The sequence below is a fragment of the Schizophyllum commune genome (assembly GCF_000143185.2).
Source record: "Schizophyllum commune H4-8 unplaced genomic scaffold SCHCOscaffold_1, whole genome shotgun sequence".
Taxonomy (NCBI): domain Eukaryota; kingdom Fungi; phylum Basidiomycota; class Agaricomycetes; order Agaricales; family Schizophyllaceae; genus Schizophyllum; species Schizophyllum commune.
Window position 1 is genome coordinate 4,158,096 of NW_026089538.1, and position 13,826 is coordinate 4,171,921.

Sequence of the window (13,826 nt, forward strand, 5' to 3'; positions counted from 1 at the left end):
ATATCGGCTGCGCGCCAGCCATCAATTGCCATATAAGGCCTTTCGCCGTCTGTACGCAGACATGTGCCCGGGCGATTCGTCAAGCAAACGAGGTGTGACCGGCGGATGATGGCTCGTATATCAAGAGGACCTCCAGTGTGCGTGACATATTCTCCTCTTCTCGTTCTCTCTTACCCATCCCCTCTCTTCGTCTTTCTCTTATGCCTCGAGCCGGTGGCACGCGCCGCCCCAAGTCTGGTGCCTCTGCTGGCGGGAAGGGCAAGCCGAAAGCCAAGGGCGGCAAGAGCAGAACGATTAAGGACGTCAAGAACACGCCACCCGGAAAGACCAGCGACACGCGCAACAGCAATGCCCGAGAGGAACTGGAGAGCCTCATCGGGCTCAGGATATGTCTCATCACTAACATGATGACCTGCCCCTACTTGGTGCATGGTATTCATGTCGTAAGTCGCAGACTTCCAAGCACACATAAAGAACTGGTCAGTGGTCCGCATCTTCCCCTTTTGGTTACCATCATGCTGACGATTGCTGCACTAGTTCGAACGCTTCGAGAATAGTGTCGGGCGCTGGACTTACGACGAGGAGATCCGCAAATGGGTGAAGCGTGTCGACTTGGATAGCAAGGGTAACTACGAATTTGGTGAGTGACCTCATCGCGTCGACCTGAATACGGTATCTTAAACATGGATCGTAGTACATTTCGCGTTGCATCTTCCTTTCGACGGACCTTCCGTCGTGGCAGGTTCAGCGTGGCAGGGCGATTGAGCTTTTCGTCCAAGGAACCTTGACGAATTCGTCGCGCGCGTGAAGGCAAATCCTAAAATGGACTATAAGGAGGTGCGTCGTCAACGAGCGCTTGAAACCCTACGCTAACGCCTTCATGCAGCTTTCCCCTGACGGCAAACACGAGCTCATCATGTATGGTTTCCCGAACAAGCACAAGCACTATTTTGCCCGATATTCGACCTACCAGCGCTCCTACAGGCGCACGACCCCAGATGGCTGCAAACTGACGTACGAGGACATCTACCAAGAATACATTGACCATCAACTCGACGAGCTAGAAGTCGAACGCCTCATACTGCAGACGGGAGACCAAGTTTTCGTTCTTGTCAGTCACCTCAACCTGGTCTTCGTCCACGCCATGAAGATGAAATATCGTCTCGACGACCCAACTGGCGAGCGTGCAGAGGGCATTCCCCGCGAGGATGTCGAATATTTCGAAAATGTTCTCTGGCCAGCAATCTGACATTGGTTCGAAGACACCGATGAGGAGACGAGCGCGCAAGAGAGCACGGACGCTGAAGAGACAGACGCGCAAGAGAGCGACAACGCGGAAGAGGGCCCTGAGTTCGAGGAAAGCTCGGACGTCGAAGAGGACGGGATCTGGGAAGACATTCCGGAGGATCAGGCATACCCGTCTAAGACGACTGTACGACGTGGTGGTACACAATCCGAGGGAGTCGGCCAATCTGCTCCCATTGCCAAGCCTCCACCGCGACTCGCACGGAGTGCGCCTGAAGAACCTCTCGGAAACCAGGACTCGCGCGGACTCGATCTTTCATCGGACCCCCCGGTGGATGAAGACGCCATCGACGAGAAAGTGCGGATGTTCTTGGTCCAAGACAATCCTACCCATTCCTCCACGACGATCGAACGACGCGTGCACGCAGCCTCCGCCTACCCGTCTTCTGATGCGGGAGATCCTGCCGTGGGCCCATCGCAGCGCAACACCCATGGGACGACGAGGACTAGCCAGCAGTTGGCAACCTCGTCGAGGTCACATCGCATTCGAGACTCCATCGCTGGCAAGAAGACTACGAGTACGAACCACAAGATCAAACGCACCGTGCGCTTCCTTGACGACGACGGCGTTGGCGAACATGTTGTCCTTCCGCTTGCGCATCAGAACGGCGGCGGCAACAATGACGATGCGAGCCGACACGCGGTGCCCGAGAACCCGACCAACATCGCGTCAATGGCAAGCGATGACGGTCTATTCACTGGCAATAACTCTGGGAGGCAACTATCGACATTCGAGCACCTAGCGCTCAACGCATACGCATCATCGGACGTAGGCGTCCCTGACAAGATCGGGTCGCCCGCCCACTCGGGTAAGGCAACAACGTCAACCGAGGCAGTTGCTTCCAAGTCCTCCGGTGGCAGACAGATGGCAATCCCTGCGCGCACCTCGGGACGGTCAGTGCGCTTCTCTGGCGTAGGTGGGAGACATAGAAAAGCAAACCCCTCCAATGACACCATCGCCAATCAGTCTGCTCGTGCGGCTTCATCGGCTGCCCCGTCAACGCTTTCTCGAAACGCTACGACTGCGCCACTGCCCGCTCGGTCAACTGCGGGCCATCCCTCTGCGATATCTCAGGCTACAGCTACCAGTTCTATAGCGGCGGCCGCCTCCTCGTCCACTGATCGAGCACCTGCGGCGCGCCCCTCTCAAGGCAAGCAAACGGGGGACAAGCGCACGCGCGATGACGGGGAGGATGACGACAAGAGCGACGATGAAGATGACGACGGCGGGCTGGTATTCTTACCTGCAAGGAGGGCGAGGAAGAAGGTCAAGGCGCAAGACGTGAATAAGTCCACAGCGCGCACCTCGAGCAACGGCGCTTCGAAGAAGGGCGGCAAGCTCGGCAAGTAAAGCCACATTTACTTCATCCCCATCTCTTCCTATTCTCTCGAATGTCTCGCTTCCTACCGCATTATTTATTGGGGCTCGGTGTACACTTGCCGTTCGAGTCAGCATCAACTCTTATTAACTGAACTCCCTCACTGTAACGCCTTTCTTTCCTCTCGTGCCTGGTGCATGCTTCCCGTAATACCTGTGCATATTCGTAACACTCACTATAATCTGCCCTCATTATTGTATCCCTCGTTATAACTTTCCTCATCCACGCTATGTATAATTATGTGTGCCGAGCACCTTTAGCTTCGCGGCGTCTGAATCACGCATGGTACTGAGTACCGCGCTTCAAGAGCTGCGAAGAGCAATAATCGGAACAGAAACCATTGCGAGTGTGAGATCCAGCGTGAGGCGCCTACTAAGAGGACGTCACATCACGGCTTATCGGTGATTGCCGAGACGCACAACTTACTTTCGAACCCCTTCCTGCCACCTCTTTGTCGTTGTTCAAATCAGGTTCACTCTCATCTTCGCTGGCACTGCACGCTGTCATTGCTCGTACAAGATCTCCACATGAATTGCCAAGTCAGCACTTTGCTGACGTGGTGCGCCCGCGAGGGCATCTTCATTGACGACCGACTCCACGTTGTGGCTGCGCCTTCTGGTATATCTGTCTGTTCTAAGCAGGGCGATATATCTCCCGATGAGACAGGTACTTGATCCATTTCTTTTCTGTCCATCTATTCGTTCTCATAGCCATGAAGTCGTTACCGTACCTCGAACCTCCGCCCTATCCCTTCGCAATTGCACGTTTCGAGACCATGTCCCCGATGGCGCATACGAAGACTGGGATTATAATCACTTGAAGCTTGCTTTCGCACTGTACTCAGAAATGTAAGCGCCCCTTCTGCCGAATCACGCCTGTTCTCTAACTCATAAAGTCTTCTCGACCGTCAGTCACGCTGGTATGGTTATCTGCAGGCACTTCCCGAATCGGCCCCGGATCTCCCTCTTTTCTGGAATCTAGGAACGACGGAATACCTTGAGGAAGATGGAAAGAGCGCATCTCGATGGCTTCAGGGTACCGAAGCCGACCGGCTTCGTGGAAGAAAAGAAACAGAAGCTTCGCCTATAGTGAGTGCAATGCTACACACCGTGTCCGAAGTTTCTTCATGTTCGATCGCCAGGAAGTCATACGCCAGTTTTACAGAAAAGTGGTGGCGCCTTTCAGTATTCACTCCCGTTCCTTGCCTTCGGCAGGATCGCTCTCGCCGAAGAAAACGACGTTTGATGGCTTCATTCGTGCTTACGCATTGGTGTGCTCTCGAGCGTTCGTAACAGACCTATACTACGGTCTTTGTATGATACCCATAGCCGACGCGTGAGTGCGTTCCCTTCCTGGATCATCCCAACCCACTGAACGCTTCAGCTTCAATCACCACGTTCAGAATCATGTTCAACTCGCGGTAAGAGTTCCCAACCATCTATCATCAGACTGGCGCTGACCTTTAGACGTAGGTAGAAGAGGCCGTGTGCCCTCAATGCGGCGCATTCGACGCCTGCCTGCATGACTCGGATGTCCCAGACGCCCTATCCGATCAGACTTCTGACGCAGAGGACCCCACCTTCGACATGGTTGCTACGACATATATACCGCCAGGAACAGAAGTCTTCAACACGTATGGAGAGACGCTCACGAACGCCCAACTCCTCCTTTCCTACGGCTTCATACTCAAGCAGAACGACAACGACCATCTGAGCTGGGATCCTGCAGAGCCGGATCTCCTTGGACCAGACGCCGAGGGCGTGCTTGACCTATACCGCAGCGCCCTCGAGAAGTTACCGGCTGGTTCTCTGGCGCCACTCCTCCAATCGGAGCTCGTAGAGCAGAACACGAATCTGCCCCCCTTCTCCATCACTGGCGAGGGGACGCTGAATGGGAGCCTATGGCTGCTGCTCGTAGTGCAGATCCTGATGGCCGAGCATAGGACTGCCGCTTTTGGAGAGCCTACGGCGGAATCCATTGTCGCTCGCTTGCCTGCCACGATCGCGACGCAACTGTATATGGAAGCGAGTGACGAGGACAGGGCCCATATGCGGATGAAAGAAACTGAGCTTGACGAGGCGGCCATCAAGCTCCCTCGCCTCGTCAGAGCATTATGTCGGCGTCGGCGGGAGAGGTACTTTGGCGCAGGTACAAAGGCAGCACATGAGGTGGTCGCTGCGTTCGATGTACGTGCCTCATCAACCTACGGTTCATACTGCATCCTCACTCCTATGTTCAGAACGTACCCGAAACATGGACGCGCACTCGTACAGCCATGACTCTGCTCATTGGGGAAAGGGCACTTCTAGATACCTGCGAATGTCTTTGGGTCGACCTCGCAGCTTCCTTCGATGCCACCGCCTCCGGCTGGACTGTCCCATAAGCCAAAGGGTGATGAGATTAGAGATACATTGAATTGTGCAAATTTCCTTGCCATCCTGTACATGTGCTACTCTAAGTAAATGCATCCGAAAGCTACGAATCACAACAATGCAAGTGACAGCACGTAACAGCTATATAGACAACGCCGGACGCCGCGTCCCTCTTCGAGACCGGCGTCTCCTTCCCTGAGAGCCTCTCCTTTTTGCACGCTCTGCGAGCGGGCCCGAAGCGCCCCGCGACGCGCGCTAGTCGGACGCGTCCCTCGCGACCTATGCCGTAGGTCGCTCGCTCAGCCACCCGCTCCCTTCCTCGCGCCACACGGGCGCGCGCGGTGCACGTCTGTCCCCAACTACCCACACCTACACGCGCCTGGAGGGGCACGCTTCAGCCAATGCGCTCGTAAAAGAGCAGATACGCGCATCGGCCGCCTTCTTCCTCCCAGCGCCCGCCCGACCGAGAGCCAGGGCCGAAAACGTCCTCGGGACGGATGTCAGACACGAGTTCGTCGTCGATGCGGATCCAGCCCTCGCGGAAACGCGGACCCGGCTTGCTAACAGCGACACCGGGCGCTGCCTTTGGCGGAGCAGGCTTGCTAGCTTGCGCTGCGGGAAGAGCGAAGCGGGTCGGACACAACACGTCGAGCGTGTAGTGACCACCAGCCGCAGAGCGGCCGTGATGGTACAGAACCGCGAAGAGCCTGTACTTGGCCGCCGCCGTGCGCTTCGCAAGGACGTCTGAAGACAGTATCAACAAGGTACTGAAGACGATGAGACGAATACGTACTGCTGTTGGCCGGGAACTCCAAGATAGGCCCATACCGCACCTCCTTGCTGACCTTCTTGACCTCGTCGGCGGAGTAGAAGAAGCGCTTCAGGTGCAGCACAAGCACCGGAGGTAACGACGCGATCTGCAGTTGCAACATCATCGGGCCTTGCGAAGTTGGAGACGCGGGATCGGAGATGGTCTGCGGCTGCACCAGCCTCTGGATGGCGTCCTCGATGGTATCAATAGACTCGTGCTGGGGTCAAGAGTCAGGGTACACGACGCACAGGGATAGCATTGAACATACCTCAACATCCAGCATAAGGCGCTGCCAGCGCTCGACCGTAACGGAGTCGGGCTTCTTTGGCTGCTTCAACGTCGAGCGGAAAGTACCTCCAAAGATCCTGGAGATCGGCGAGTTGTGCAAGGGACCCTATGATATATCAGCGCACGCGACGTGCCAGTTGACAAGTAAGCTTACCGAGCCACGAACGACAGCGTTCTTCGCTTTGCCCTTGCCGACCTCAGTCCAACCTTCGGCCTCACCGGAGTGCCCACCTTGCTGATCCTCTACACGAAGGTGAGGCTGGCAATGAGCATATGGAGTCAAGCACATACCTTGCGAGTCCTTCAGCAAGCTTTCGAGTTCCTCCTCCAACTCATCAAGATAGAACCCGAGGAACTCTTCCGCGTCCTCCTGTTGACCAAGCTATCGCGATTGGTCAGCTATTTGATCAAGTCTGGCACTAACGAAGCATACCTTAAGATGGCCGAACCGCCTCTTCTTCATCAATGCATCGTACACAAACGTCGGCGTAAACGCCTCGCGTTCCTCCTCTTCCTCCAACCCTGACTTCCCCACCCTCGACCAGCCCGAAGCATCGCCATTCGCCACTGCACCCTCCACCGCGCGCTCCTTCCCCTTTCCACTTGGCAAGAACTCCTTCAGCAAGCGGATCGTCGCGTCCAGCACCGGCGTCGAACTCTCCTTCGCGCTGGTAGGCGCATCGCTGTCATTGAGACCCGGGAACGAACCCTCGCCCAGCGCCACGTCGCGCTCAAGCAAGGGTTCGAGCGCGGTGAGCAACCCGCGCATAGCACCACAGTACACGACGAGCACCTGCAGGACCGAGTTTGCGAAGCAGAGATTGCCGGTGTTGATCAGACCGCGGGGGACTACGCGGGTCGGCGGCGGGGCGAGTGTAGGCGAGGGCGCAGCCTTGGCTGCCGCGGAGGCGAACGAAACCGGCGCAGTCGACTTTGTAGGGGGCGGCGCCGGGTAGTTGTTCAGAAGTGAGATCAATGTTGCGCGACGAGGACGGGTGGTCTGCCCGGATGTAGAACCTGAGGGAGACGCGACGGACGAGGGTGGGACATCGGCGGGAACGCTGACGCCAACGACGCTGGACGTCGGGATCTTTGCACGGACCCCGGCAGCGTGACCGTCCGCAGAGGGCGCCTGGGGCTGCTTCAGGAGGGCCGCCCACGACTTCTTGACAGGCGGGGCAGCGGGCGTGGCAGGAGCAGGAGCTGCAGTAGTAGGCGCGCACTGCTCAACGCTGGTGTTCGTCGAAGCAGGGGACGTTGGCCGAGTAGCCTCCGTCTTCTCTGTGCCCGTTTCCGTGCCAGTCTCCGAAGTCGACGTGCTCAGTACGACCTGCGGCACCGGCGAAGGCTCTTTGGTCTCCTGTTTGGGCTCGGAAGCAGCAGGCGCAGGCTCAACTACATTCTCCTTGACCTCAGGCTCAGACGACGCAACCGGGGTCTCCTCAGCAGCCGCTTCCTCTTCGTGATGGAAGGGAATGGCTACGCGAAGGATGTTCGCAGGGGGCTTCGCATTCGGTGAGATGATGATGCCGGTGGCGTGAAGGGGATTAGAAGGAGGGCGAGAAAGAATGAAGATGGGGGACCAGACGCCTCGGCCATCGGTGGGCCAGTCAGGATCGGACGATGCAGCCTGTTCCTCGGACGGGGTGTCGACAGTGGGTGACTCCGCGCTCTCCGCTGTACCAATAGCTTCAAGTGCAGGAGACTCTGACGGAGGCAGTTCTGGTTCCGATGGTGGCTCAGGGTCAGGAGGAGGCTGAATGGGCGGGGGTGGTTCAACCTCTTCGGCTACCTTGGAGGGCGATGCCGGAGTCTCTGTGACGATGACTTGTGGGGATGGGGCGGGAGGTTGTGAAGGTTCTACGGTGGATTGCAAGGGTGAGGTCGCGGGCGGTTGTGAGATGTGTGGTGCGGTCGGTCGTGGAGAAGTGGATAGCTGCAGCGAGTTTTGAGGATGTAATCTGGGAGATCGTTGCGTGTGGATCTTCGGCGAATGGAACTTGGGTGATCGATGCGCCATTTTGGGGGAACCGTGCTTCAACGCGTGTACCGGCCCTTGTCGCGGTGAGAGCAGCTGCTTTGGGAGAGCCTGCGCGTTCCCGTTCCAATGTTGCCGCGGGGCGGCGTACTGGCCGGGTGGTGAGGCATATCCTGGCTGCTGGAAGGGCGGGGCATGCCCGTTGGGGTAGCCGTTGACCGGCTGGTACCCGGGTTGGGGCGGCAGGTAGCCCGGCTGGAACGCGCCCTGCGGCTGGAATGGCGGAGCGCCCGGGTACTGGTGCGGCTGATAGGGCATCTGCGCGTATCCGGGTTGTGGGGGAGGCTGAAAGCCCCTCGGAAAAGGCCCCGGAGAATGTGGCGGATAGTAAGCAGGCGCGGACGAGGTCGAAGGCGAATGCGCGTAGGGCGCCTGGCCTGCCTGAGTCATCTGCGGAACAAGCGGAGGCTGCCCGTAAGGCGCCGATGGTTGTCCATAAGCTTGAGGCGGGTACCCAGCATATGGAGGCGCTTGCGAGGCGCCATAAGGCGCGGCGACCGTCGGGTACGTTGGCGAGACGGGATTCGCGAAAGGAGGCGGCGGGGTCGGCGCCGCGTACGATGGACCCGGGTAGGCTGTGTAGGGCGTCGCCATCGACGTAAATAGTACTTGCTGACGGCGACAACAATGGCGACAGCGGCGGCGACGTCGGCGACGACGTTGAGAACGACTTTTTGTCCTTACGTGCCTGACTAAGCGTGACCTTGGACAAGCACCACGCGCTGTCACGTTCAACTGTGACACGGGCTTTCCTGGACTTTCATTGAGACTCTCATTGACTCCGAAATGCCATTTTACAACGTCGAACGTGGTACAACGCATCGTTCAAGCCTAATATGGGAACTTTGACCGCAGATGCGCTGCGCTTGATGCTGAAGCCATGATGTACTGTTCGCAGATCGTAGTCGTCGGCGATGAAGGTCTTTATCCATAAGTACAATCCATTTAAACAGGTACACATGCTTGCAGATTCAGATGAACTATCCTTTGCTTTGCAACAATGGAGTCAATCATGCAATGACGGTAGGCTGGTGATTAATCCAGGCTTGTGAGCGTCATCGGCAGGGACCGCATTGTGGACAAGTTCGAATCCTCGTGTGAGACTAGTAATATGCTAGGTGGCGTTGCCGCTTTCGCCTCTCACGCTCATGGTCCATCGCCAGGACGCGCACGGTACCATTACGATCTCTTACCCACCGAATATGCCCCACCTCAAAAGGCACCGCAGTCCATACAGATGCCCTATCTCAGGAGCTACGCGAAAATTACGGGCTTGTATGTTTTTGCCAAAGAGAGCCGCAGAAGAAGATGAAGGCAGTGTACGTCTTTCCCCTCCGTCTCTTCTCACCAGGCAAATGATTGATCGTTCCGGTTAAGGTCGCCTGCAAGGAATGGCTCTATGGACTACCGCGCGGCGGCCTCGCCCATTACATCGCATCGCGGGAGAACATGATATACTGTAAGCTAGTTTTTTCATCGGTAGATATACTCCGCTGATGTCACAAGTTCGAGAGGACATCACAAGGATGTACGGGAATGAGGACTTCATTCTGGCACCGACCTTCAAATTATGCAAGGACTTGTTCGAGTACATGCGCCACGCAGAGGTGATTGCACGTCAAGACCACGAAACACCACGTCGGCCATTGACTTCTGTGCGTTACTCCTTAACCCGTGAAGAACGTATACTCACTGCATGTTAGCTGGGCTCACCGAATGGTCTATATCGCTATGTGCTCATCCCTCGGACCGAAGCTGGTGCGAACCTGCTGAAAGAATTCGACCTTCCATCCCAGACCAAGGAGGACATGTGCGGCGGTTTCAATCCCGTAACCAACTTTCCTTTGTCAGCGGGTTGTGCCGAGTTCCCGGTCGTGGAATGCTGCGTGCATCCATTCTCGGTCTGCGCCGTGATCAACAAGACATTGCGGCTGAACAGCACGACCGTAACAGCGCAATGGCGTTTATGCGTGCGCAGAGTGGTTGACCACTGGCAGTCAAAGCTAATCAAGCCGCCTCAATGGTTCATTGATACGCCAAAGGTCGAGTCCTACGACGAAGAGCTCACACCCTCGGAGGCAATGAGCTACATCCCATATGCTCCCGAGGGCCTCGTCGTGCCAAAGCCAGATAGCGTTCTTTGTGATGCCGAGATTCCCGAGGACGACTTTCGGAAGGATGTCGCGCGCTGGGCCTGCAGAGTCGACCCCAACTCCAGGCCAGAGGAAGACCCGCCATACGTGCTGTACAAGCTGCGTCGTTCCAAGCGACTCCAGAAGGAACCCTACGACCCGCCATCGCCTGACCTCCCGCCGCCCTCCCCCGTTCGTAATGGCCCGCGCGCGGCGCGTGCTGCCAGGCGAGATCTCGTGCGACAGCCACCGCCCTGGGAGAGATCCTATGGCCGGTTCCCCACGGACGCGTTTACCAGCAACGATTGGGCATACCTCAACTACCACGTCGCGCTGGGCGCCTCTGTCGAGTCCTAACACGGTCACCCTCCGCCAACCTCCAACTGTTCATCTCGCCGAAGCGCTGCATGAGACGCTGCCGTGCCATCCTCTGACATGCTCATGTTGTTCGGCTTCCGCTGCCTATGGCTCACGCGCTCCGCCGTTTATGTTCAGTCTTCGGCGCGGCACCGTCGACCCTTACTATGGGCGCTCCCTATAGTCGCGACCCTGCCTTCACTTGTTAACGAGAGGCTGGACTGTGAGACTAGAGGCCTGTATGCCATGGAAGATCGCCGAAGTGGCATCTAGCGCCCGTTCGTCGATTTCCTTCGTGCCCAACTGCCACATCTCGCGTGGCGATCGCGCTTCGCTTGCACTGAGCTGCTCGCTCCCGCATATCATATGTATGCTGTTGCCGCGCGTCTGGCATGCCAGCGCGGGTTGGGCCGCGTTGCGTTGTAGTCGGGGCAGTTTTCACTAGCTCGCACTTTCGGTAGACATTGCTGTGAGCGCGTCGCGCGTAATTGCATTAGATGTGTACAATGATAGACAAAGCAACAGGGAGCGCAGGGGTGTCAGAAATTATATACGAGTGATGTAGGGAACGAGAGTACGGGCTATGAAAGGCTAACATGAGAAAGTAAGAGTGCGCCGGGCACTGCATAATGATATAAGGAAAGCAAGGAGTGTGAGAAGAGAAAAAAATGATACAATGCGCCACCGAACATACCAGATCAGCCACGACCCTTCTTCTTTGCAGGTGCGCTCTTCTTTGCGGGAGCGCCCTTCTGCGCGGGGGGCTTCATGCGCAGCCTCTTGGGCGGCGGGTTGTCGACATCGTCACCGGCGTCGGAGAACCCATCGCTGGACGAGGCCTCCTTGTAGTTGCGCTTGGGCTGAGACCGGCGAGGACGCGTGATAGGCTGCGGGACTAAAGGACCAGCCGTCGAGGGCCCAGTCGCTGTTGCGTCGGACGCGCCAGGCGGATCGGTCGAAGTCGTGTTCGGAGCACTCCCGTCAGTCGGCTCGCCTTCTGCATCAGCGGTATCGCTCGCGCGCCACGCCGTGGGTTCAGTACCGGGTGGATCGTGATTCGCAGGGTGGCCGAATTGGGTGGTTGAAGCCTTGAACGTGAACGAAGTGCCTTTGAGCGCCGTCCGGTCCGAGGTGCGCTTGCCGAGAGTGAATCCGATGGACTTCGCTTTCCTTCCGATAGCAGCAGCGTAGCGGTTGATGCGAGATGCTTTGTCGCGCGCAGTAGATTCGGTTGGGCTGTCGGCGGGCGGTTGGAATGGGCCTTCGGAAGGGCTGCGCGCGCCGTTCTGAGCTGCCTCGGATTCGTCGTCTTCAGGAATAGACCCGAGGACTTGAGCGTCAACGGCAGCGGCATCAGCGTCGAGACCATGGCGAGCGGACATGAGTATAGTTGAACCGGGCCCTCCTAGCGTTGTACCTCTCTCGGATGAGATCCCCGGAGGGCATGGCGTCGCGGAGCGGTCTGAGATGTCGGACGAATCTGAGCTCGCTTTGGGGAACGCACCGAACCTCACGCTGGTTTTGGCGGGTCGCTTGGACATCGGGATTGGGTCTATACCTGTAGTCGGTTGATCGGTCTTGGTTCCCGTGAGGCGCGCGCGCCTGTCGCCCTTTGCTTGGCCGTAACCCAAGTCGACCACTTCGTCCGCTTCATAGTCGTCGTCGGTTTCCGGGTCTTCCTCGTCCTCCAAGTTCCCAGAGTCCTCGTCGTCGTCCGATTCGCCGGTGAAGAGGCTTTCAGGGTTTTCCATGAACCAGTGACCGACGACAGGCCAGATTTCTTCTTTGAAGAAGATCACATCCTCTTCAGGTAGTTCGTCGGCAAGTTCGGGCTTTATGTAGCATCGGTAGAGCATTTTGAGCGCGTAGTCCCAGATGACGAAGACGGGGTTCAGATGGCTGACAATTTTTATCGATTCTTGAACGCCGACCGTCAAGATGTGCGTAGTCGGGGTGTTCGAGGTGTCGCTAGGTGGGGGCGCATTTGGAGGTTGATATTCGGGGCCAAGTTGCCTGGAGGCCTCCGTGTCGTCCTCGACGTCGATATTGTGGAACAATTCTGCGCCTTCGCGGTCTTCCTTTCGCACAGCTTGAAGAGTGCGCTCGTTCTTGACGATATGGTCATACTTGCGAGGCTCGTTGGAGTATAGACCGATGACGTGTTTAGGTTTGGCCGACATGCTGTACAGACCGAACGTGTAGGAGACCTTCGGAAACATCTATGGAACAGAACTTGTGAGTAGATAGGCGAGTGTGAGGTGTATCAAGACGCGCCTGTCGATAATCTTGTCTTAGCTTAAAGCCTTCTCGCAGCGTACGAAGCTTCCGTCGCCAGCCTTCTTTCGAAAATGTCATCGCGATATCACCTTGGGCGATGTTCGATGTGACGCCCGGACCGTCCCAGATCTTGTGGATAGTCAGATGGACTGAACAAGAACGTAAGCAACTTCAACATGACGCGTAGTAAAAAAAACGCACATATGTCCTGATTGCCCGTGTTGTCGAGGTTCAAGTCTCTCTTGCCGTCCTCAAAGATGCCCACGCTCTCGCGCAAGCGGTCGTACTAAATGAGGGTCAACCATGGTGTACCGAATGCTCATACTAACGACGTACCAAGTCTTCGTGTGTCCTGTGGAGGGTACGAGGAACGATGTGCACACATTGGAGAAGGTAAGGGAGGGTCACCCAGCCTGTAATCAGACAGATCAACTGGCCGACAAGCGCCACTACCTTGCTTTTCGCGTGGTGGTCGCGCTTGTCGGGAGCGGGTCCCTTGGGGGTCTGCCAGTTTAAGGGGTCTACGGGGGGTCTGCCCCGTCTTCGTTGAGGCGTCTTCGCGTTGGCGCGGCTGGACTTTGAGTGGCGCTTGCCCTTCTCGCGGGCCGGTGACATAGTGAAGGAGACGGCGAGATGAGGAACAAAACATTTTGCTGACGCTGCATCTTATATGGGCCTGCAAAACGATCACGTCGTGTCCTCGTGACTGCATAGCAAAGAGCGCATGTCTGACACACATAGGAGACAAAGAAAGGTCAAAGGGACAAAAGGTAGGCGAGTGGCCGGTCAAGGCAAACAACAAGTGGTCGAAGTTTGTTGTTTACGGTCTCTGATCCGGTGCCGGATCAGACGGTGCGCCCGAGTCCG

General features: G+C 57.0%; 5 protein-coding genes across 5 annotated transcripts; 3 read left to right on the top strand and 2 right to left on the bottom strand.

Moving 5' to 3' along the window:
- Nucleotides 1-200: 200 nt before the first annotated feature.
- Nucleotides 201-2,656, top strand: SCHCODRAFT_01167722 (uncharacterized protein; the record flags this gene model as incomplete). Its single annotated transcript, XM_003035536.2, has 5 exons — nt 201-443; nt 538-644; nt 780-837; nt 887-1,184; nt 1,263-2,656. 5 exons carry the CDS (start codon nt 201-203, stop codon nt 2,654-2,656), a joined length of 2,100 nt encoding a protein of 699 aa, XP_003035582.1.
- Nucleotides 2,657-3,110: 454 nt separating this feature from the next.
- Nucleotides 3,111-5,126, top strand: SCHCODRAFT_02683576 (SET domain-containing protein). The gene is made up of 7 exons (XM_003035535.3): nt 3,111-3,350; nt 3,403-3,532; nt 3,580-3,772; nt 3,826-4,019; nt 4,068-4,104; nt 4,157-4,870; nt 4,924-5,126. The coding sequence occupies exons 1-7, from the start codon at nt 3,212-3,214 to the stop codon at nt 5,065-5,067; spliced, it is 1,551 nt and encodes a 516-aa protein (XP_003035581.1). The 5' UTR covers nt 3,111-3,211; the 3' UTR covers nt 5,068-5,126.
- A 324-nt stretch (nt 5,127-5,450) lies between these two features.
- Nucleotides 5,451-6,924, bottom strand: SCHCODRAFT_01087448 (cysteine proteinase; the record flags this gene model as incomplete). The annotated part of the gene is made up of 6 exons (XM_003034726.2): nt 5,451-5,800; nt 5,850-6,084; nt 6,136-6,261; nt 6,310-6,398; nt 6,447-6,537; nt 6,589-6,924. 6 exons carry the CDS (start codon nt 6,922-6,924, stop codon nt 5,451-5,453), a joined length of 1,227 nt encoding a protein of 408 aa, XP_003034772.1.
- Nucleotides 6,925-9,470: 2,546 nt separating this feature from the next.
- SCHCODRAFT_02523015 (uncharacterized protein) lies at nt 9,471-10,746 on the top strand (the record flags this gene model as incomplete). Its single annotated transcript, XM_003035534.3, has 4 exons — nt 9,471-9,512; nt 9,571-9,652; nt 9,700-9,848; nt 9,897-10,746. The coding sequence occupies 4 exons, from the start codon at nt 9,471-9,473 to the stop codon at nt 10,680-10,682; spliced, it is 1,059 nt and encodes a 352-aa protein (XP_003035580.1). The 3' UTR covers nt 10,683-10,746.
- A 500-nt stretch (nt 10,747-11,246) lies between these two features.
- SCHCODRAFT_02559665 (uncharacterized protein) lies at nt 11,247-13,744 on the bottom strand. The gene is made up of 4 exons (XM_050343750.1): nt 13,296-13,744; nt 13,161-13,245; nt 12,957-13,108; nt 11,247-12,901 (listed from the first exon to the last, which is right to left on the bottom strand). Exons 1-4 carry the CDS (start codon nt 13,572-13,574, stop codon nt 11,381-11,383), a joined length of 2,037 nt encoding a protein of 678 aa, XP_050203198.1. The 5' UTR covers nt 13,575-13,744; the 3' UTR covers nt 11,247-11,380.
- Nucleotides 13,745-13,826: the final 82 nt, after the last annotated feature.

What these genes read in the sequence shown, in the direction of transcription:
- SCHCODRAFT_02683576 (XM_003035535.3), top strand. Translation starts at nt 3,212, where the DNA reads ATGAATTGCCAAGTCAGCACTTTGCTGACGTGGTGCGCCCGCGAGGGC. An exon ending in TATATCTCCCGATGAGACAG is followed by an intron (nt 3,351 to 3,402) that starts GTACTTGATCCA and finishes ATAGCCATGAAG; the next exon opens with TCGTTACCGTACCTCGAACC. An exon ending in TTCGCACTGTACTCAGAAAT is followed by an intron (nt 3,533 to 3,579) that starts GTAAGCGCCCCT and finishes TAACTCATAAAG; the next exon opens with TCTTCTCGACCGTCAGTCAC.
- SCHCODRAFT_02559665 (XM_050343750.1), bottom strand. Translation starts at nt 13,574, where the DNA reads ATGTCACCGGCCCGCGAGAAGGGCAAGCGCCACTCAAAGTCCAGCCGC. An exon ending in ACAGGACACACGAAGACTTG is followed by an intron (nt 13,246 to 13,295) that starts GTACGTCGTTAG and finishes ACCCTCATTTAG; the next exon opens with TACGACCGCTTGCGCGAGAG. An exon ending in CACGGGCAATCAGGACATAT is followed by an intron (nt 13,109 to 13,160) that starts GTGCGTTTTTTT and finishes GTTCTTGTTCAG; the next exon opens with TCCATCTGACTATCCACAAG.